Below are 22,441 nucleotides of genomic sequence, written 5' to 3' on the forward strand. Positions count from 1 at the left end.
GAACGTGATGCAAAGCAGTAAAGGGCCTTACGTTTTTTCAGTGTTCCTATTTCACACCCTCCTGTGGCAGGATCACGGAATGGTGTGAAACTGACACAAGCATGAATAAAACAGTAAAATGTTCCTCTAAGACCCCCAAGTTCAGCAAAACTATTTGTGGGACCTATCCACACTTATTGAGTAATTTGAAAATGTTTTCTTTACAGGAAAAACCTGAGAAATACTCCTAGTTGTGTGCAGCAGGCAAGCCACGGGAGGATGTTAGCTAGTTGATTACCTGCAGGTGCCCCTGGCAACTTCACAGGTTTTCTGTGTAACAGCACATTTTTAAAATTCCCAGTAAATGTAGGCAGCTGCTACTGAATATTTTGCCAACCTGGAGACTTTAGAGGGACCCTTTGCTATTTTATTCACGCATGTGCCAATGTCACACCCTTCTGTGATTGTGTCGCAGGAGGGTGTGAAACAGGAACATCGAAAAAACATGAAGATCCTTTGCTGCTTTGGATCACATTCAAATTTTGTCAAATGATTTTCAATGGGCCCTACTGGTTCCATCCTGTGCATCAGAGCAAAAATTGTGGTAGCGCTGCACCTGAAAAGGGAGAGATCACGTTCAACAGGGTTCCGTGACGTCTGCTGAGAAGGGTCGAGTAGCCCACGAGATGCCACCAATGCCGAAGGCCAAAGGCTGTTAAGAATGTCTTCCTGTTGCTTATCACACTGCAAATGGTTGTTTTTGACCACCAAATGTGTGGGAAATTGACACCACAGGGGAAGGGGTGGTTTTACTGATGCCCTTTTTCCACATCCTGAGACCTTTTCGTTTCGATCCTGAGTGTTAGTGTGTCTGAAATGTTCTCCTCGCCTACTCATTCGACACTGGGCATCGCGGTTCTGACCTCCACCACAGAGGTGTCAGTGGAAAAAATGAAATGCGGGTAAGACGTGCTGTGACGACTTTTCAATTGTGTGACACATCCGTTGTGGTGTTGGGCAGAATTGTGGTCAAATTCGGTGCCAATGTGACACCAGTAACCCACCTCACACGTCACATGAACTTTTTTTTGCATGTGTTGACACATTGCCATTTGGAGGGTTGTCAGGCTCAAGAATGACATCGCATGGCACCACGCTTTTGCACCATTACGTAGGAAGGCTATACGCACGTTTGAGCCAAATTAAAGACTTATGCATCAGTTATGAAGTGCAGAGTGTTATTATTATTATTATTGTTGTTGTTGTTGTTGTTGTTGTATTGACTACTTAACAACACTCGGTTTATGTACATTCTCTGTTGTTTCTGCTTTTATCACGTACTCATTCATCTTCTCCCGATGTTATCGTTTTCTTTCTTCTGTCCATGTTGTCCTGGTTTGTTCTCCCCCCCCCCCCCCCCCCCCCCCCCGGCAACCTTGAAAAAATTAAGGATGTTGATTGAAAAGTGCTTGTATTATTCCCGATCCTTTGATGATGTTTCTTTTAGTTTCTTTCTAATTTCTGTGATCCATGCTATTGTTGTTTTCTTACTCCAGAAAGAATTGTTCTTTTGGCCTGTTCTGTTTCATATGGTAGAAATGTCCAGAAAAAAATTAATCTTTACTTTTACTTTTCCATTTCCTATGTTGTTATTATGTTGGTGGTGGTGTATGAAGCTTCATATATTTTATTTCCAGATCAAAACTCCTGTTCCAGAATATGAGAGAAGATTTGTGATCGCAGCCATCAACAAACGAATATCACCACAGAAAATTACGCCTTACTTTGTAAGTACACTTCCTTTTTCATTTCACAGTAGTATTTTTTCTACATTCTTTGGCTTTCATTTCTCTCACTGGCCATGTGATGATTCAGCTCTCGGTGATAATTATGTTCTGTATAAGCACACCAGATGAAAAATTTGGTACTCTCAGCAGACATCATACTAATAGGGGCAACATCATACTAATAAGGGCAACACCAAGTCTCTAGCCTCAATAATGGCATCAAAGGAAGAGTGAACAGGTGTGCTGTATCGAGCTGTGACTGCTCGGTGATGATTGGATCCCTTATAGCTACCAAATTATAACATTATTGATTGCTACATTCCATATTCTGTTACAAATAGTTCCAGACTTATTGTATGGTATTTAGTGTGCTTCTTCTTGTGTAATAAAGTGCCTGAACGTGTGAAACCAGCAATGTGTGTGCGGGTGAACTTGGCTGTTGTCATGTTGAAAAATGAGAGCTTCCACAGTGCACTCAGCATAAGATGTAGTCACGAAGAGTGTTGAAACAAACATCCTCAATTCACGTTAAAAGTGACACAACAGACTGAGCCTATCTCACACTCTGAAAAAATCCTTAACTTGGGACAGGATGACCTCTGCCCTGAAAACTACACCCTCCACATATTTCAAATGTCCATTTGTGTGCAGTTCCTTGCACAGTGTTCACTTGAAAACTGTCGAGAAGATCCTCCGTATCCTGATGGTACCAATTCCTACTAGGTTTGAAACAAATTCCCGTGACGAGGTGTGACATTTGTCTCTGATCCGTCAATAATTCCTCTCTGCCATTCTTAAGAGTTCCACGTAGGCCTGTCTCACTGCTCTGATTCTGTACAGCCGACTGGCACATGTCCACCACTTCACTGCCACAACTTCCGTCAGCAGTGGAGGCTTGCATGACTAGCCAGTAGTTGCTCTACGATGACAGTGTGTTAAGAAGGTGACTAGCATTAAACTGGTCAATGTCAATTAAGTTAGCCATTGTATAGAGTATTAATAATAATGGTTATAATGCTAAAAGCACAGTATTTTTATAATCATGCAGGAAGTTATAAACATTTACAAGGTTCTCCTATTTGTGCAGTTTCACAACTTAACATTAATGGTACTCGCCATTTAGCAAGACTGACAACTTTCAGCCAACAGTATTTTCATAACCGCTCAAAATATGAGAATGATTAAAATAATTTTGCTTTGCAAACTTAATAACAATCTGATAATCTTTATCTTTTATTTTCCGTAGTATGTGGATGTTGCCTCATCTGACAACTCTATATAAAGTATTCAGTAAATGTGAATGTATGCTTTCCCGGCGTATACAGCTGGCGAAGAGTTCTCGGGCTTCCAGCCGGGTGGCAATGTCTTCAAACTGCGACGTTTCGACGAGTGACATACTCATCATCTTCGCCCGAGAACTCTTCGCCAGCCAAAGTATTCAGTGTTTTTCGTAAAACATTACGGGCAAATTTTGGGATGGTCATTAAAATAACTCAGCATGACCAAATTGCTTTCCTTCACATATTCCCATTATTTATATGTAGAAATATTTATTTGTTATTCATATAACAGAGTGACGTATTGCACGACTATGGTATTATGAGTACCACTTTCCTATGCTGGAGGATGGAAACTATTTGCAGACTTGAGATTCTTTGTTATTGAAACTCCACCTTGTGAGAAATAAGTCTAGGAAATGAAAATGAGAATATTATAATAAGGATAGATTGATACTCACTGCAATGATGATACTTTGTATTGCAGACATGCACAATGAGAACACTGTTACGCATAGAACTTTTGGCTAAAGCTTTTATCAGAAAGCGCACACGCACACACACACACACACACACACACACACACACACACAGATATATACAAACAAGCAGGCAGCCACTTCGGCCAAATTCAGCTGTCGTGTTAAATGGAAGTGGCAATCTGGAGTGGGGTGGGGAAGGAGGAGGGAGAGCTGGATACGGCTGTGGAGAGAAAGAGGTGAGTGCTTTCTGTCAGAGCATGCAGGGATTAGATGGTGGCAGGACAAAGCTGCTAGGTACAGTGTTGGGGTTGTGGGAGAGGAAGGGAAGGAATTGGAAACCGAAAAGGAGAGGATTAGATAAAGGCAAAAGACCAGTGGGTGTGTTGACAGTGTGTGGCGCACAATGAGAGTGAGAGTACGTGAATTGTGGGAGATGATACAGCAAGGGGTGGAAACTGTTGGGTAGAAGGGGTGGGGACAGTAGTTATCGTAGGTTGAGGCTGGGATAATTTCGGGAGTGGAAAATGTTTTGTAAAGATAAGTCCCATCTACACACTTAAGAAAAGTTGGCAATGGAGAGAGGACCCAGATGCCCCAGGTTGTGAAGAAGCCTTTGAAATCAAGCCTGTTATGTTCAGCTGCCTGTTGCGCCGCAGTGTGGTCCACTTTGCTCTTGGCCACAGTTTGGTGGCGGCCATTCGTCCTGGTGGACAGCTGGTTGGTAGTCTTTACAGTGAGTAGCAATATATCTTTTTCCTAATATTGTTGATATTCTAATCTGAACTTTCCATTGTTTGCTGGAGATTGAGAGAGTTATTTAAATCATTTTATTATTCAAAAACCATGTTATTGAGATGAGGTTTTTGTGTAATTGAAATGTTGCTTCTGATAAGCTGTTAATTATGAGATCTTGGTGAAAAGATGTGATTCTTTCATTTATGAACTTTTGTTTTTATTGTATCAGTAAAAAATTCAGCATTAATGCTCTTCAATGTCAATGTGATCTGCAGAATAGACAGTTTTTTAAAGTAGTCATTTTGTGCTATTTCACTCAAGAGACTGTCTACATTAATCTTTCTTGTTGAATGGTTTATTGCCGATGGAAATTCACCCAAAATTGAAATTTTGTCAGGAGTCTGTTCATTATTATTTTCACTAGTAAATAAAAGAATTTGGATGTGTCCGTACTACTTCTGAAGATCTCGGATTGGATGATATCCTGAAACTGCAGCTATAGATGAAAATGTTATGAAATGCTGTGTATTATATTGTACCTTGAGTTAGTACAGATATATGAAATAATTGCCACCTAAGCGTATCAGAAGAAGAGAGGGTGAAGGAAACCTTTGTACAAGGCTGACACCACATTTTTTGATTGCTGATCAAAACCAAAAACAGTCAAGGCAATGCTTCAATTTTTGTGCTGGCTGGTTACTGTGGATGAGATGTGAGTTTACCAATTTAGCCTGGGGCAGGGGGAGGGGGAAAAGAAAAAATTGAATCAAAATGAGAATTGAAGCTGGCACTCCACCATAAAATGTGATGTAGCTTTCATTTGCCTGCAAAATATACAACTAGTCCAGAATGAGATTTTCACTCTGCAGCGGAGTGTGCGCTGATATGAAACTTCCTGGCAGATTAAAACTGTGTGCCCGACCGAGACTCGAACTCGGGACCTTTGCCTTTTGCGGGCAAGTGCTCTACCATCTGAGCTACCGAAGCACGACTCACGCCCGGTACTCACATCTTTACTTCTGCCAGTATCTCGTCTCCTACCTTCCAAACTTTACAGAAGCTCTCCTGCGAACCTTGCAGAACTAGCACTCCTGAAAGAAAGGATATTGCGGAGACATGGCTTAGCCACAGTCTGGGGGATGTTTCCAGAATGAGATTTTCACTCTGCAGTGGAGTGTGCGCTGACATGAAACTTCCTGGCAGATTAAAGCTGTGTGCCCGACCGAGACTCAGATTCTGTAAAGTTTGGAAGGTAGGAGACAAGATACTGGCAGAAGTAAAGATGTGAGTACCGGGCGTGAGTCGTGCTTCGGTAGCTCAGATGGTAGAGCACTTGCCCGCAAAAGGCAAAGGTCCCGAGTTCGAGTCTCGGTCGGGCACACAGTTTTAATCTGCCAGGAAGTTTCATATCAGCGCACACTCCACTGCAGAGTGAAAATCTCATTCTGGAAACATCCCCCAGGCTGTGGCTAAGCCATGTCTCCGCTATATCCTTTCTTTCAGGAGTGCTAGTTCTGCAAGGTTCTCAGGAGAGCTTCTGTAAAGTTTGGAAGGTAGGAGACGAGATACTGGCAGAAGTAAAGCTGTGAGTACCGGGCGTGAGTTGTGCTTTGGTAGCTCAGATGGTAGAGCACTTGCCCGCGAAAGGCAAAGGTCCCGAGTTCGAGTCTCGGTCGGGCACACAGTTTTAATCTGCCAGGAAGTTTTTTATACGACTAGTGTTTCCTGGGTTCAAAAGGGAATTTTCTTATACATTACTGCGCTTAGAGTGAAATGGTATGTGGCAAATGTTATGAAATTGATGTAGGACTGCCTGGGTGAAAAAGTATATGAGAAGAGATTCGGTTTTCAAAAAGATAGTTTTTCATTGGGACAATTCTGGTGTTCTTAGAGGTGTTTTGCAATGGAAAACTGAGGGAACTTAAGTAAAAGTCTTACAAGTCTGCTCTACCCACCGGGTTTTGAACATATGTCTTCCACGTGCTGCCACATCCAAAACTTTGCATTTACAAAACTTGTACATGCAGGAGGATACTATCCTTTAACTGTTGCTCAAACTGCCTGCTGCTGATAAACGGTTTAAAGAGTTGAAAACAAGTAAGTCGTCATTTCAAGGTATTATACAGTCTGGTTTCACAAAGAGTACTCTTGTGCATTGACCACATATTTTTCTTACATTCATTATGAATCTCTTGCCCAGCAGAATATCCCGTATGACAGAGGAAAAAAAATGGAGGTGACTCCATGACATAAGCAAGGTAAAATAACAGAGGTGCGGAATTACAGACCAGTATCCATAATGTCTTTTTTTTTTATTTTACTATGTCAGCCCTTGCGTAGAGTATATATTTTTTGATGTCACTTAAATGTTACGTCTTAAAGGCATGTGCTAGTCATTTGTTTACCTGCTTTGGGCTGACTTCACCAGATATGATTTGCTTGTGTGCTGCATTCTTACAAGGCATTAATTTTGTACCATTTATATCAATGTTAAGCGGATGTGTTGAACTGAGTATTTGCCATTCTGCACAGTACACAGCAGAATGATGTTAATGCTCTAAGAACATTGCACTCACCAATGGCGTGAAAGCCAAAATCTAGACTGTATAGAAGAAAAATACAGTAATGTACAGTCAGATGGCAGTATATTCTTTCAGAACTTATTAATATCCTTATGTTGGCTTCTTGATTAGATATAGAGTTATATTATAATAAATTTCCTTGAAAGAGAAAACATTCTATCCACAAATCATACAAATTTAGAAACAATTTCGGGCGTGAAACTCGGTTCACCTTTAAGGAATAGATTTCGGACAAGTGAGTTGCTCGAAGAACTTTTGAGTAATAGAACCCAGTATATTATCCTGAATGGCAAATGTTCTTCGGAGATAAAGATGTCATCAGGATTGCTCCTAGGAAGTTCTCTGTGTACATGTAAACATTCTGATGGGTAATACGAGCAACAATCTGTAACTATTTTCTGACAACATTGTTGTGCGCAGGAAAGTGTCATTGACGAGCAACTGTAGGTGGATACGAGATGACTTATGTAGAATTTATATTTGTTGTGGTTAACGGCAGCTTGCTGTAAATGTGGTGAAATGTAAGCTGATGCATATGAGTAAGAACACCAACCTTGTAGTTTGAATGCAGAATCAAAGGTGTGGTGCCTGACAGTCTCTTCAATTGAATATCTAGGCATAATGTTGCAGTGACACAAAATAGAACAATCTCAGTGTCAGTTGTAAGTAATGTGAATGGTTGACTTAGGTTTATTGTGAGATTTTTGAGAAAGTACATCTCATCTGTAAAAGAGACAGCATTCAGAACTCGTTCTCGAATGCTGCTAGAGTGTCTGGGCCTGCCACTAGATCAGATGAAAGGAGGACAGCGAAGCAGTTCAGAGGTGTTTTGTTAGATGTGTCACCTCTAGGTTCAATCAACATTAGAGTATTACAGAAATGCTCCGTGAACTCAAATGGGAACCCTCAGAGGGAAGACGACATTTGTTCTGCTGATCACTGTTTAGAAAGTGTAGAGAATCAGCATTTGCAACAGATTGTAGAATGATTGAACTGCCACGAGTATAAATCTCATGTAAAGATCCCAAAAGCGAGATAAGAAAATTGTACTCATACGGAAGCATATAGACAGTCACTTTCACCTTGTTCCATTTGCGACTGGAACAGGAGAGGGAATAACTGTCAGCTATAGGAGGTACCCTCCACTATGTCTTAAGGGTCATAGATGGAGATGGAGATGTAAAGAAATCTGTGGCTGAAAATGTTGTGAGCCAATGGAAGATGGCTATTTGTAGACCTTGCAAAATCACACTTCAGGGATTAAATCAGCTCTCCAGTAAAACATAACTCTCTGACCTCTGTGGTGTTTTGATGGGAAACTCAGTATGTTTCTAACCTAAACCTTGTCCTTCGCAGCCGGAGCAAGAGCATTTCTGTTCCCTTGTGTTTCTCAGAGGTCTTCTGTGTAAACTACTACTGGACAAGCCATGAAGGCCCAACGGTACTGACATGCCACCGAGTCATCCTTGGCCCATAGGCGTCACTGGATGCAGATATGGAGAGGCATGTGGTCAGCACACTTCTCTCCTGGTTGTCTGTCAGTTTCCGAGATTGGAGTTGCTACTACTTGATCAAGTAGCCCCTCAGTTTGCCTCACAAGAGCTGAGCTCACCCCACTTGCCAACAGAGCTTGGCAGACCAGATGGTCAACCATCCAAGTGCTAACCGAGCCCGACAGCGATTAACTTCAGTGATCTGACGGGAACCGGTGTTACCATTAAGGCAAGGCCATTGGCCAGTTTTCTGTGTGGTGAGTTTTTATCTGCATGTCTTCATGTGCATCTGTACTCAACAAGCCACTACACAGTGTGCAGCAGAGTGCTCGTTGTGTGCCAGCACCGTTTTACCCCGTCCCATTCCACGTATGGATACTATGTGACCGGCTGCTGTGGCCGAGCAATTCTAGGCGCCACAGTCCGGAACCATGCTGCTGCTACGGTCACAGGTTCGAATCGTGCCTCAGCCATGGATGTGTGTGATGTCTGTAGGTTAGTTAGGTTTAAGTAGTTCTAAGTCTAGGGGACTGATGACCTCAGATGTTAAGTCTCATCGTGCTTAGAGCCATTTGAACCATTTGATACTGTGTGGGAAGAATCACAGCTAGAGCCCTCTGTGGGATTCCGGATTTGTCTAATTTTGGCACAGTGGTAATTACACTAGGTGTATGTCAGAGTAAGTAGTACAATTGTGACTCATTTTGGAATGTCAGCTTTGAGAATTTTGTAGGTGGGACACCCCACAATGCAAGACATCTATCTGACCGTGCCTCACACTGCAGTTTCTTGAATATGTCCGTTGACGTCTCAAGCACGAATGTCTCCTGTGTACCATGTGTGAGCTGATTAGTGTTTGTATTTCAGTTCAGTAGAGGAATGGAAGCAACATACAAGCTTGTGGGATGAGCTGTCACTTGCATCCTGCCCTCATTTGGGTGATAATCCCTCTGTTACACCCCCTGCGGATCCAGGGATTAGAATAGGCCTGTCGTTAGAGGTGACTAACAGGAGTCGCACACGTTTCGGCCTTTATGTGATGGTCCCCTGTAGGGTTTGACCTCCATTTTCAAAATTTTCCCAAAGAGTGAGCCAATTGGGGAAGGGCGCCTTACATGATGCATCTTGTCCATTGTGCATTGAGATCTTTAGCCCACTTTCTCATCGCCGCATTGCAGGCCAACTCATTCTCCATCTCTTGGGTAAGGATACCTTCCTGGGTGCCTTTTCCACCATGCACTATCCAGTGTTGCTTTCTGTGCCGACGATGACCATTGACCTCTTTGCACCTTGTATCCAGAATGGTAGCCAGTCCGTTGTGGTAGGGCCACCATGTACCTGTTGGTTTTAGTCCCCTGACAACACAGGGATCACTCTGTTGATTCCTGTGCTGTTAACTCCCCACGTTTGCCGAGGAGTAGATGCCCATCACCCTGGGCATCAGGACTCTCAGCAAAGGCCATGCTGCCAGGTAGCTTTTGCTGCAGCTGGGTGGCGCCCATGGGGAGGTCCCCTTGTCGGAGTGGGTGGCATCAGGAAGGATGATACACAATGAAGCATACCACGTCATCACTTGCTGGTGATCAGAAACCAGCTGTCTCTAAGCGTTTCAAGTCTCAGTACAGTGCAAGAAAGTACGACCCTAAGTCATTCCCCTCCCTGGCCACACTATTGGAGGAACACCAGGCTAAGGATGTATGAGAACTGATGGGGACTCCTTTGTTTCGATGAATCCAGTTTTTTGTAGAGCATTTAGAGGACAAGTTTGGGGAGGTGGAGGGCTTGTCCAAAATGCGCTCTGGGTCAGTCTTGATAAAAAAGGCATCCTCTGCCCAGTCATGGGCTTTAATTGCCTGTAACGAGTTGGAGGATGTTTCTGCTACCATCACGCCACATAAGGGTTTAAATATGATCCAGGGTATTATATTCCACAGGGATGTTCTTTTGCAGTCTGACAACGAGTTGCACCCAATTTAGAGTGGTGAGGTGTTCATTTCGTGCGGCGCGTCCATTGGGGTCCGAGGGATAATCTGGCTGCCACCGGTGCTTTCATCATGGCCTTCGAGGGTGACACCTTACCTGAGAAGGTCAAGGTGATGGTCTACTGCTGTAATGTCAAACCATACATCCCTCTCCCGATGCAGTGCTTTAAGTGCTGGAAGTTCAGCCATATGTTTTCCCGCTGTACTTAGAATGTCACATGTCGAGATTGTGGACGTCCATGACATCCCAATACGCCATGTGCCCTGCCTTCCATCTGTGTCAGCTGCGGAGAGCATCATTCACCTTGCTCGCCAGACTGCAGGATTTTACAGAAAGAGAGGAAAATCAAGGAATACAACACCCTGTACCGACTGACCTACACTGAGGCTGAGAGAAAATATGAGCGCCTACATCTTGTGGCTATGACAAGAACAGTTGTAGCCCCATCTATTCCGCAAATTCTAGTCGGCTGTCAGAGCCAGAAGGCTACACCTGCCCCCTTGATGGTGGGGGGCAATTACCCCTTGTTTCTACCGCACTACCTAACTCGGTAGCACTGCCCTTCTATCCATCACAGACACCAATCCCCACTTCCCAGCCAGAGAAGCATAAGTCTTCTTCAGCTCCTTTCTCCAGGAAGGGATCCCTTGGCTCACTCCCTTCCCAGGTTTCTACTAGTGGGAAACATGAGGTCCGCCAGTGGCTGAAGTGCCCAAAAGCAGCTGGTTGTAGGGCTTCACAGTCGTCCTCAGTCCCGGAGACTGAATCAGTGAAGCCCTCCCAGCCAGAGAAACACAAGGAGCAGCGAGAAAAGTCCAAAAAGAAGACCCTTAATACCAAGGAAACTGCTGCGGCACCCACACCACCGCTACCTACAGGCTCTGCATCTAGGGATGAGGTGGAGGTTCTGGCATCCGCTGAGTACCTAGATCTCGCCAGACCCTCAGAGACAATGTATATAGACTGCTCAGGCAATAAGTTGGTGGCAGACGGTGACCCTTAGGCGTAAACTGCCTCATCGAATGTTCGATGCCTTCCTGGTCTCACAATGTCGTCCTCCAGTGGAATTACAGCAGTTTTTTCCACCATCTGGCTGAGCTATGGCAACTGTTGTTAAGCTTTACACCTACTTTCTGCAGTGCCCTCCAGGAAACCTGGTTCCCGGCAATGCCGACCCCTGCCCTCCGCAGCTATGAGGGATATTACAGGAACCATAGCGACTATAATAGTGTGTCACGTGCCCCTTCAAACCCCTCTTGAAGCTGTCGCTGTCAGGATAAGGACAACACAGGAAATAACTGCCTGCAATGTATATCTTCCTCCAGATGGTGCAGCACCCCTGAACGTATTAGCTGCAGTGATTGATAAACTCACTAAACCTTTCCTACTTTTGGGAGATTTTTAAGCCCATAACCCCTTGTGGGGTGGCACCATGCTTACTGGCTGAGGTAGATATGTCGAAACTTTACTGTATCAGTCCGACCTCTGCCTCTTACATACTGGGGCCGCCACACATTTCAGTGTGGCTCGTGGTAGTTACTCGGCCGTTGATTTATCAATTTGTAGCCCAGGACTTCTCCCATCTATCCATTGAGGAGCACATGACAACCTGTGTGGTAGTGACCACTGCCCTATCTTCCTGCCACTGCCCCGGCGTCACGCCCCTGGACGCTTGCCCAGATGGGCTTTAAACAAGGTAGACTAGGAAACTTTCACGTCTGTGGTCACCGTTGCCTCTCCCCCATACGGTAACATCGATGTGATGGTTGAGCAGGTGACCACAACAATCGTTAATGGGGCAGGAAACATGATCCCTCGCTCTTTAGGGTGCCCCTGGTGAAATGTGGTCCCTTTGTGGTCGCTGGAAGTCACTGAGGCAATTAAGGAGCATCGGTGAGCTCTACAGCGGAGTAAGCGACACCCTTCCCTGGAGCACCATGTAGCCTTTAAGCGGCTCCATGCTCGCATTCACCAGTATATCAAAAGATGGAAGCAGGAGTGTTGGGAGAGATACGTCTCGACCGTTGGATGCCATACGTCACCTTCTCAAGTCTGAACAAAGATCAGACATCTTTTTGGGTACCAGACCCCAACAGATGTCCTTGGCATCAACATCAGTGGCATGTTGTCTACCGACACAAACATGATTGCTGAGCACTGTGCTCAAGCCTCTGTGTTGGAGAACACCCTTCAACAGCGGATGGAAAGAAAAGTCATCTCATTTGCTACATGCCACAGTGAACCCTATAACGCCACATTTACAGAGTGGGAGCTTCTCAGTGCCCTTGCACATTGCCCCAACACAGCTCCTGGGCCAGATCAGATCCATGGTCAGATGATTAAACATCTCTCATCTGACTGCAAGTATCATCTGCTCGTCATCTTCATCTGGATCTGGTGTGGTGGCGTCTTCCCATCGCAGTGGCGGGAGAGCACCATCATTCCGGTGCTTAAACCTGGTAAAAACCCGCTTGATGTGGATAGTATCATCCCATCAGCCTCACCAACATTCTTTGTAATTTGCTGGAACATATGGTGTGTTGGCGGTTGGGTTGGGTCCTGGAGTCACATGGTCTCCTGTCTCCATGTCAGGGTGGCTTCTGCCAGGGTCGCTCTACCACTGATAATCTTGTGTCCCGTGAGTCTGCCATCCGAACAGCCTTTTCCAGATGCCAAACCTGGTTACTGTCTTTTTTTATTTACGTATGAGACTAGCTGGCAACATCATATCCTTGCCACATTATACGAGTGGGGTCTCTGAGGCCCACTCCCGATTCTTATCCAAAATTTCCTGTCGCTTGGTACTTTCCGTGTCCGAGTTGGTGCTTCCCATAGTTCACCCCATACCCAGGAGAATGAGGTCTCGCAGCAACTGTAGGGCCATCCGTCTCACCATCTCTGTATGGAGATGACTTCTGCATTTTGTACTGCTCCACCAGTACTGGTGTTGCTGAGCAGCACTTACAGGGAGCCATCCACAATATGCAGTCATGGGCTGTAGCCCACGGTTTCCAGTTTTCGGCCACAAAGTCGTGTGGTATGCACTTCTGTCGGCATTGTACCATTAGTCAGGAACCGGAACTTTATCTTAATGATGATCCACTCACTGTAGTGGAGGCATATTGATTCTTAGGACTGGTTTTTGACGCCCAATTGACTTGGCTTCTTTACCTTCGTCAGCTTAAACGGAAGTGCTGGCAGCACCTCATTGCCCTCCGCTGCCTGAGCAACACCAACTGGGGTGCAGATTGCTCTATGCTGCTGCAACTCTGCAGGGCCTTTTTTCAATTCCGTCTTGACTATGGGAGTCTGGTTTACGGTTCGGCGACACCCCGAGTGTTGCGTTTACTCGATCCAGTGCACCATTGTGGCATTCACCTAGCAGCAGGTGCTTTTAGGACGAGTCCTGATGGAGGCCGGAGTCCCTCCATTGCAGGTTAGGTGTGTGCAATTGCTCTCCAGTTATGTTGCACACGTTGGTAGTTCTCCTGCACATCCTAATTACTGTCTCCTTTTCCTGCCCACGGCGGCTCACCTCCCGCATCAGCGTCCGAGGTCAGGGCTTACAATTGCAATTCGTGTGTGATCCCTTCTCTCCAAACTGGAGTCCTGGCCTTTACCACCTGTACTCGAGGTTCATTCACATACACCTCCATGATGTACACCTAGGCCGCAGCTTCGCCTGGACCTTTCACATGGCCCTGAGGACTCAGTTAACCCTGCAACTCTCCGCTGCCACTTCCTCTCAATTCTCGACATGTACCGAAGCCAAACGTGGTTTACACCAATGGCTCGATGGCTGATGGTCACGTTGGGTTTGACTATGTTCGTGGAGGACATATAGCACAGCACTCCTTGCCCGATGGCTGCAGTGTTTTCACTGCAGAGCTGGTAGCCATATCTCGTGCTCTTGAGCACATCTGCTCATGACCAGGCAAGTCATTTCTCCTATGTACTGACTCCTTGGGTAGCCTACAAGTTATCGACCAGTGCTCCCCTCTTCATCCTGTGGTAGTGACCATCCAGAAGTCCATCAATGCCCTGGAATGGTCCAGTCGTTCAGTGGTATTTGTCTGGATCCCAGGTCATGTCGGAATCTCGGGCAACGAACTTGCCGACAGGCTGGCTAAACGTGCCATGCGGAAACTGCTTATGGAGGTCGGCTTCTGTGAAACTGACCTGCATTCAGTATTACGCCGCAAGGTTTTGTGGCTTTGGGAGATGGAATGGCATAACCTCAGTATGCACAACAGGTTGCATGCCATTAAGGAAACTACGAATGTGTGGAAGACTTCTATGCGCACCTCTCGCATCTCTGTGGTTCTCTGTCAGCTCCGCATTGGCCATACGTGGCTGAAACATGGTTACCTCCTCCATCACGAGGACCCACCTCAGTGTCACTGTGGCTCATGAATGACGGTCATCCATCTCTTGCTGGACGACTCAGTATTAGTCGCTCTGTGGCGAACTTTTTCCTTTCCCAGCACCCTACCTTTGGTGTTGGGCGACAGTGCCTCAACAGCAGCTTTAGTTTTACGTTTTATTCGTGAGTGTGAGTTTTATCATTTGCTCTAAGTCTTAGCACACATCCTTTGTCCCTATGTGTCCTCCACCGCAGTGCTTTCAGGGTGGGGGTTTTAATATGTTGCAGAGTGGCTGGCTTTTCCTTTTTATCCTCATGGTCAGCCAGCCGTGGTAACATGCTTTCTTGTTTTAACATCTTCTACCTGTTTCTTGCGTCTTTGTGGTTTTCATGTCCCCTTTTGTGCATTTAAGTGTTTGTTGCCCTTCAGTCATTGTTGTAGTTTTTCCTTTCATTATGTTTTGTTTTGTCTCAGTGTCTTATTCTCACCCTTGCGGCATTGTGTCCTTTGGAACAAGGGACCGATGACCTCATAGTTTGGTATGTTCCCTCCTCTTTTAAACCAACCAGCCTCTGTTGCAAATCCAATTTTAGCTCACCCTTCGTCAAGCATGGTAATTGTTGTGTGGCAAACTGCTGCAAATGAACACTCTTGAGGATGGGGAAATTAGCAGAGTTGCAGACTGTGGCCAAATGTCGGTTGTTGACCTGTTCCTTTCTTGTTTATGAGAGTTGTCTTTTAAATTTGTATGGATGGACACTGGATTGTGCTTTTCAGATGTGAAATTAGTGTGATTTAAAATTTGTCGTTTGTTATTGTTAATCTGTGACAATGGTGTTTGCAGTTTGTTTACGTTGAGTGTTTGAGGAAAAAATGCAAATTTCGTGTGAAGTTTTTCATAAAACAATTTTGTGAGATTTTTGTAAAGGCCTTACTATGACGGTTCCTCAAACCACTTCATTTGAGGTTTGGTAGTAGACTGCATTCCACCTTTGGAGAAGACTGTTTATAATTTTGTGGCATATCTATAGACAGAGACATCATTAGGTGTACGAAAGACTACATACAGTGCATTTGTACATTTGATTTTGCATCAAAATGTAGCTCCGAAAAAGACCAGTGTGATCAAAGCTTAAAAACTGTCAGCTGATGTAAGAAAATCTTCAAAAGATTCCACTGAGGAAATGTAAAATCCTTATAAAAAAAATTATAACTTGAGTTGGAACTGATATATTTACATGATCTAGAAAATAAGCAGCAGTGTACTGTGTTCAAAGAGAGAAGTTTTTTGTTCCTTTTAAAATCATGCTTTTAAGAATATAAACATCTGAGTGAGAAAAATGTTTCTGTGATTGGTTCGATGTGTGTATTTCTGTATTTGTTTTTGTACAAGCGTAAGAGGCAGTCACTGTAACAAGCGTTCTCGAAAGTAATGCCTCTGACCTCTTTTGTATGTGTATGTTTTCCTCTGCTTGCAAAAAGACTTTTTGTAAAATTTCAGCACACTTTTGTACTGTTCTGTTTGTATTTACACTCATATCTATATTTTGACCATTCTTTTGCAGTTTCGTATGGAAAATCTACACATAACATTCTTTGTGAATATGTGCGGTTTGGCACTGAGAACACTTTGCAGGAGAGATCTTAAAGTGCCGTATGTCTCTGATAAATTTGATGAGGTTGGTATCTGGTGTAATTTTGTCAGTTATTTGTAAATTTAATAACTGACCTTAAAACAGTCTGAATCACCATGTTGATAAAGGGTTGGCAACTTTGAAGAAGTAATATGAGCAGTATAGTAATATAAGTAGTATAGTATGTAGTATATAAGTAGTATGAAGTAATACTAGGTGTTAGTCAATAGTGTAAAGTAAATAACTCGTTTGTTTACTTTGGACTGTTTGGAGATCAGTTTTTGTTAATTTACTTGCTTTAATTCCATAGTAGATGCTATGTCTTAAAACTGTTGTTTTGTAAATTTGTCAGCTGAGAGAAACAGTGGTTAATTTTTTTTAACTGTATGAAGTCGTTCGGTGTAAATGGGTCTTCAGTATATTTTTGCACTATAACATACCTATTGATTTTTGATTTATGCTGCCACTCTGCTGTCACCATATGGTGTTGGTACCAAGTGTAGGTGAACAATATTCAACATTTTTTGTTTTTAATTTATTTGCAGTGTAGCACATCTGAGGGATACAGACTTAATTTTCACAGTGGTGCAGAACAATGTTAGAGCAGATACTTAAAAACCTCACATATTTATGAGAGTTCAATCCAAAAGATTGTGTTAAAGAGCGTGACAATTATCCACCTTGCTAGAAGTGACACTAGCACAGTGTCCGTGCCTGCTTGTAGACGACATTGATTGACTTAATGAAGTCTTATGGAATGCAGTGTGATTGGTTTTGTTACAGTCACTCAGTTCATACAGCATAACATACTAAAAGCCAAGAGTAACCTTTTCTTACAACAGGGTGTATACGACCCGGGAGATCCGGGAAAAACCCGGGAATTTTTTCATCTGGGAGAAAACCAGGAAAAACCTGTGAATTTTTTAGAATTCTGGGAATTTTTCATTGTTTTAGTTTTCAGTAAAATTTTTGTAATTTTGACTGGTAAGAATCAATATTCAACAAAGGAATACTACTGCAACAATAAAACGTGAATGGAAAAAAAAAAAGAAAGTAAAACATAATTTGCAAAGGAAATGTGCCATATACAACAACAAAACACAGTGCTCATACAAGCATTTGCCAACAGCAAAATGTGTCAAAGGTTTTAGGAAGACCATGCAATGCTTCGTAACAACAAATTGCCTCCGATGAGCGTTATGTGACAACTGTTTACATTAGATTCATTTTAGCAGTTACGAGCGGGCTCATGTGCATGCACATTTGAGTGGCGTATGAGTAGTACCTTCTCCCATTTCTGGCTACAAAAATGTGGCTGCTGCGCCCAAGGTGCCAGATTCATGCATGCACAGCGGGCCATGATCTATGAGGGGGGGGGGGGGGGGGGGCGCCAAAATCATATTCTAGTTTCACAAAGTGCCTAGCATCCAGCGCACATTGGTCTATTGATTACTCATATGATTTTGATGCACATCCCTGTTGGTTTTTGAACACACTCTGTAAGTTGATTTCTGAATGAATCATAAGCCGCGCGGGGTAGCCATGCGGTCTGAGGCGACTTGTCATGGCTCCCCTCGTCGGAGGTTTGAATCCTCCCTCTGGCATGGGTGTATGTGTTGTCCTTAGTGTAAGTTAGATTAAGTAGTGTGTAAGCCTAGGGACCGATGACATCAGAAGCTTGGTCCCATGGTAAAAAAAAAAAAAAATAAATAAATAAAATAAAATAAATCGTAAGTTGATTTTTGAATGCGTGGATAGTGTACGTGATGTTAGGGGAATCCTCGTCGCATCTAGAAATAAACTTTCCTGCAGGCAAAAGGGGACCGGGCTATACAAGCTGAGCAGAGTAAAGCTGAACGAGTGAACGCCAATTGTTGTCTGATTATGTGGTTGATTGGGTTTGTGAATGATCAGTGTTGTTGTTATTACTAGGGAAATCCCTAGATTCAGACTACCAGAGTGGAAATAAATGACTAACAGGAATAACAGGTAAGAAAGATTACGTATTATCTTCTCGGTGTATCCAGGAAAATGAAATTTTGTCAGAAAATTTTTGACCAGACCGCTACACTAGTAAGGGCCAGTTGTACAGTCTCCGTCTAGCAGACGCTTAAATTATATTCTGGAAGTAGCGAGGTGACAAAGGCAGGAATAGTTCCAGAATTAGTCATGACAAGATTGTTAGAACGAGGAAGGAGAGGAAACAGGGACATTACACAAATTAGGGAAGTATGTGACAATTCCAAATTTATATTAAAATCTCATACTACTACTTTTCGATCTCATGCTCGAGCAACTGGAACGTATGAATGAAATGTGAAACTATTTTCTAACATAAAGCTTTTTGCTTGTAGTAGGTCTAATAGGCATTTTATGTTGGTCTTTGTGAATTATATTCTGACGTGTTATAAAAATGACCATTTGTGCCAAAGCAGTCTGGTTTATTTGGTGTATGTTACAATTTCTGCAGTGTTAGAAAGGCCTATTTTGTTTTATTTAGCAGACAGTGACAAAATAGACGTAATCAGATTGAGAAACCACACCAGTCTTGGGTACTATTTGTATTAACAGCTTATGCAGTGTTAAACAACGATATTTCGATTTTTCATGTAGCAAAACGTTTGACGAACTTTGATGAGGTAATAGATTCTGTCGCAGAAAGGAAAGCACGTTATGTAAAGCAGTAGCAAGATTAGAGAGAGAACAATGCTAGCAGCTAAGGATTGAAGAAATGTGTACTGTATTGCTTGTGTCTTGCCTTTACTGGTTTTACGTATTCTATATTTAATTTTATGTCACCCAAAACAGAAAGTTGTTAGCTAACAGGCAATAAAGAGCGAAAATTTTCTGAAGAGTTCTTGTTCTTCCAATAACAAATATTCCCATCTAGTTTTAATTGTGAGTTGAGGGGCAGGATGTCAAACCGGGCGACTGGGAGCAGGAGAGGCACCACAGGACATTTTAATTTCCACTGTTCTGAATATGGTTTGATGGCATCCAGTACAAAATATACACGTTTCAATCCCACGGAGCGAAATACAGTGATGTGCGATAGAAGAATGCTGTGTGAAGAGGGGTGGCAGTGCACTCTGGCACACTTAAGACCAAATAGCATGTCTTACATTTCCTCAAACATATATGTTTTATGTATCAGACTCTTCAGAAAGATGTGCACTACAAAATAAACATATTTTTGAAAATTAGATTTTTTAATTTTTTGACGTATCTCAAACGCTCAAGGGAGGGGTGTGCGGCTGGGGGGGGGGGGATTTCCACTTTTCTGACAGCTATGTATTAATCGCCTTGTAGAACAATGAAGTTATTTTTGTCAGTTTGCTAAAGAAATTTGGCTTTTATTAATCTTTTACACTGAGGCAGTCAACGTGTTTGAAACAAAGTGTTTAGTTCCACACTATTGGCCAATTTCAACTGCTCACTGCATTTCAAGTGCACGTTTTCATCTTCTAGCACATATGGCATTGTGCCATAATAAAGAATAAAAAATGAGTTAATACAGTGCTGGTGCTCCAAGAAAATTGTACATCCCGAAACCCTCTCTGAAAAGCTTAATGTCAGGTCGAGGCCTACTTCATTGGGAATCTGGACTTACGAATGTGCTCTTTAAGTACGCACTTTAAATATGCCATTTTAGTATGGTTCACAAAATTCCGATGCTCTTGGAGTATCGTCTGTTGACTTTTTTCTTTTGTGACATAATGTAAGATCTTTTATTGTTTTACTCGTACGAACATACAGGCTTCCTGCGTCATAGCAGCTGCCAAAGTGCGATGGTGCCTGTTATCTTGCGCTCTCTGACGACTACTGAAGTGAACCTATTTCTAACAGGTCACAGGAAAATATTGCTTATGGTGGTTTGAAAAGCGTTACTTTCAAAGTAAATTTCCTTTTACGCAAGTTGAACTATGTGCGAGAATGTACAATGAATTTCTTAAATCACAGAGCGTTTGATGACGAGCCATTTTGAGCCCAGATCAGACATTCATGTCGTCATTATGAGCAAATTGATATAGTGCTGTGGGAGGCTCTCTCTCCTCTGCAGTAGCTAATTTATTTGTGGAGAACTTCAAGGCCAAGTCACTGGAATCGGCTAAAAATTTTACTGGCACATTTGTGTGATATATATTAAAGTGTAACACGCGCAAAAAATATCAACATTATATGTGAAAGCTTAGCTTTTCTTGTAGCAACACTATGTATATTAATTTAAAACATTAACTTTTCCTGTTTGTGTATTCGCACTACATAAGTGATGTTGCTATTAGCTGACTACATCACGTGTCCTGTGGTCTGAATATTCACTGTCATCGGCTGGCAGGATCACATAGCATGAGCTATGAATGTCTTACAAAAGCGCATCGCAATCTTGATTACAATGGTTCGGAAAGTAACATGCGGTGTTTGGTGGAATTAGAATTTATATTTTCGTAATACAAAAATATGCAGCATACATGTTGCTGCACATCAAAAATATTTCCAAAAGGAGTTTTCTTCCTGAGTTTCGTTTTCTAAAGTGCCGGGAAATTCTACATCCGTGTATAAAAACATAACCATCAAAGGAGTGATAAGTTTTACAGTTCCAAGAGAAAATATACTGTCACTTAATTGCATGGAAAAATTGTGTGTTTTTAACCGGGAAATCCAGGATTTTTTTTTCCTTGTCCGCGTATACTTCACAGTGTGTGTTGACAGCAGTGTTTTGTTTTGACAGCTCACTGTCGTCGAGTTCCTTATTAAAGGAAAGGAAATTCATCCCTGACTTCAGTGGGGATTCCAAGGTTTTTGTGTGTGTGTGTGTGTGTGTGTGTGTGTGTGTGTGTGTGTGTGGGCGCGCGCGCGCGCTTCAGCAGCTATGCGTTTGTTGCAGTTACCCACGAACAACGTACTTAGGACGAGTATCTATCAAGGAAAGAGTTGATAAGTTCATTAGAGAAGACTGACATGTCACTATGAATGAAATCACAACAAAGCTTGAGGTAGAACATTGTGAAGTGCAAGAAATGGTTCAAAGCTTCAGTTATTAAAAATTTTTTGTCCATTAGGGCCCCACATTTATTGACAAGAGATCACAAAGTTTGAAAAATAATGTTGCAGAAAGACTATTTCAGAGAATTTGAAATGAAGGAGATGATTCTTGGTAAGTGTCGTGACATTGACAGAAGTTGGCTGTCTGTATTATCAACTGACTATCCTGTAACCCACTACTATTTACAGTTTGCTAGTCTAACATGTCCAGGGGCAAGAAGAAATTCATTTACAGAGTTTCACATAATTATTGAACACATTTAAAAATTTAAAGTGATATCATAATCTACTCATTAAGAATTATAATCTTACAAGAAAAATGTAACACACAATACGATTAGTATTACAATTAGAAACTGTGTCTATATCTTGATGCAGCAGAACTCTTAGTGCACAGATACCCAGACTTTAATAATTCGTATTTGAAAATGAGAGCACCTAGCGACTTCTGACAAACTTTACATATCATACAATGAAGGCTTTCACGACCGGATGGTACTGTTGTTGATAATTCTTCCGGGTTATTAGGCCGTGGTCCATGGAATTCTTCAATTCTTGAAGAATTCCATGGACCATGGCCTTATAACCCGGAAGAATTATCAACAACAAACTTTACATGTAATTTGAAACCTTTACAAATCTTTTCCATCCTGACAACCCCCCCCCCCCCCCCCCCCCCCGCCCCACACACACACACACACACACACACACACACACACACACACACACACACACACACACAAAATGATTAAGGGAAAAGAATTTATCCCTTACTACATTTTAACTATTCATGCAGTTAACTTCTGCATAGGTAAAATATTTTAATATAGTAATACTTTATCACTAACTCTGTTCATAACACATTTTGCAGGCAGTATCCTTGTGTACTACTGAATGTACCTGCAACATTATATCATTGTATGACTCACAGTACAAGAGATATGATGCCATAAATATTGAGATGTGTTAAAAACTTGGTTTTGCTTAAAACTGAGCGCAACTCACGCAGATTATAGCACCCAATATTTCATAATGAGAGCACTTAGTGACTTCCGACAAATAATTTCAAAACTTCCCTTATT

The 22,441-nt window shown here is 42.7% G+C and overlaps 1 protein-coding gene across 1 annotated transcript in view; it reads left to right on the forward strand.

Moving 5' to 3' along the window:
* The window catches only part of LOC126424776 (nuclear RNA export factor 1-like), a 234,497-nt gene that overhangs the window by 62,375 nt on the left and 149,681 nt on the right, over positions 1-22,441 (forward strand). Inside the window, exons 5-6 of the mRNA XM_050087536.1 lie at positions 1,677-1,766; positions 16,248-16,361. Of these exons, the coding sequence (XP_049943493.1) occupies positions 1,677-1,766; positions 16,248-16,361 (204 nt within the window). The remainder of the gene's footprint in view (positions 1-1,676; positions 1,767-16,247; positions 16,362-22,441) is intronic.

The sequence above is a fragment of the Schistocerca serialis genome, chromosome 10, assembly GCF_023864345.2.
Source record: "Schistocerca serialis cubense isolate TAMUIC-IGC-003099 chromosome 10, iqSchSeri2.2, whole genome shotgun sequence".
Classification (NCBI taxonomy): Eukaryota; Metazoa; Arthropoda; class Insecta; order Orthoptera; family Acrididae; genus Schistocerca; species Schistocerca serialis.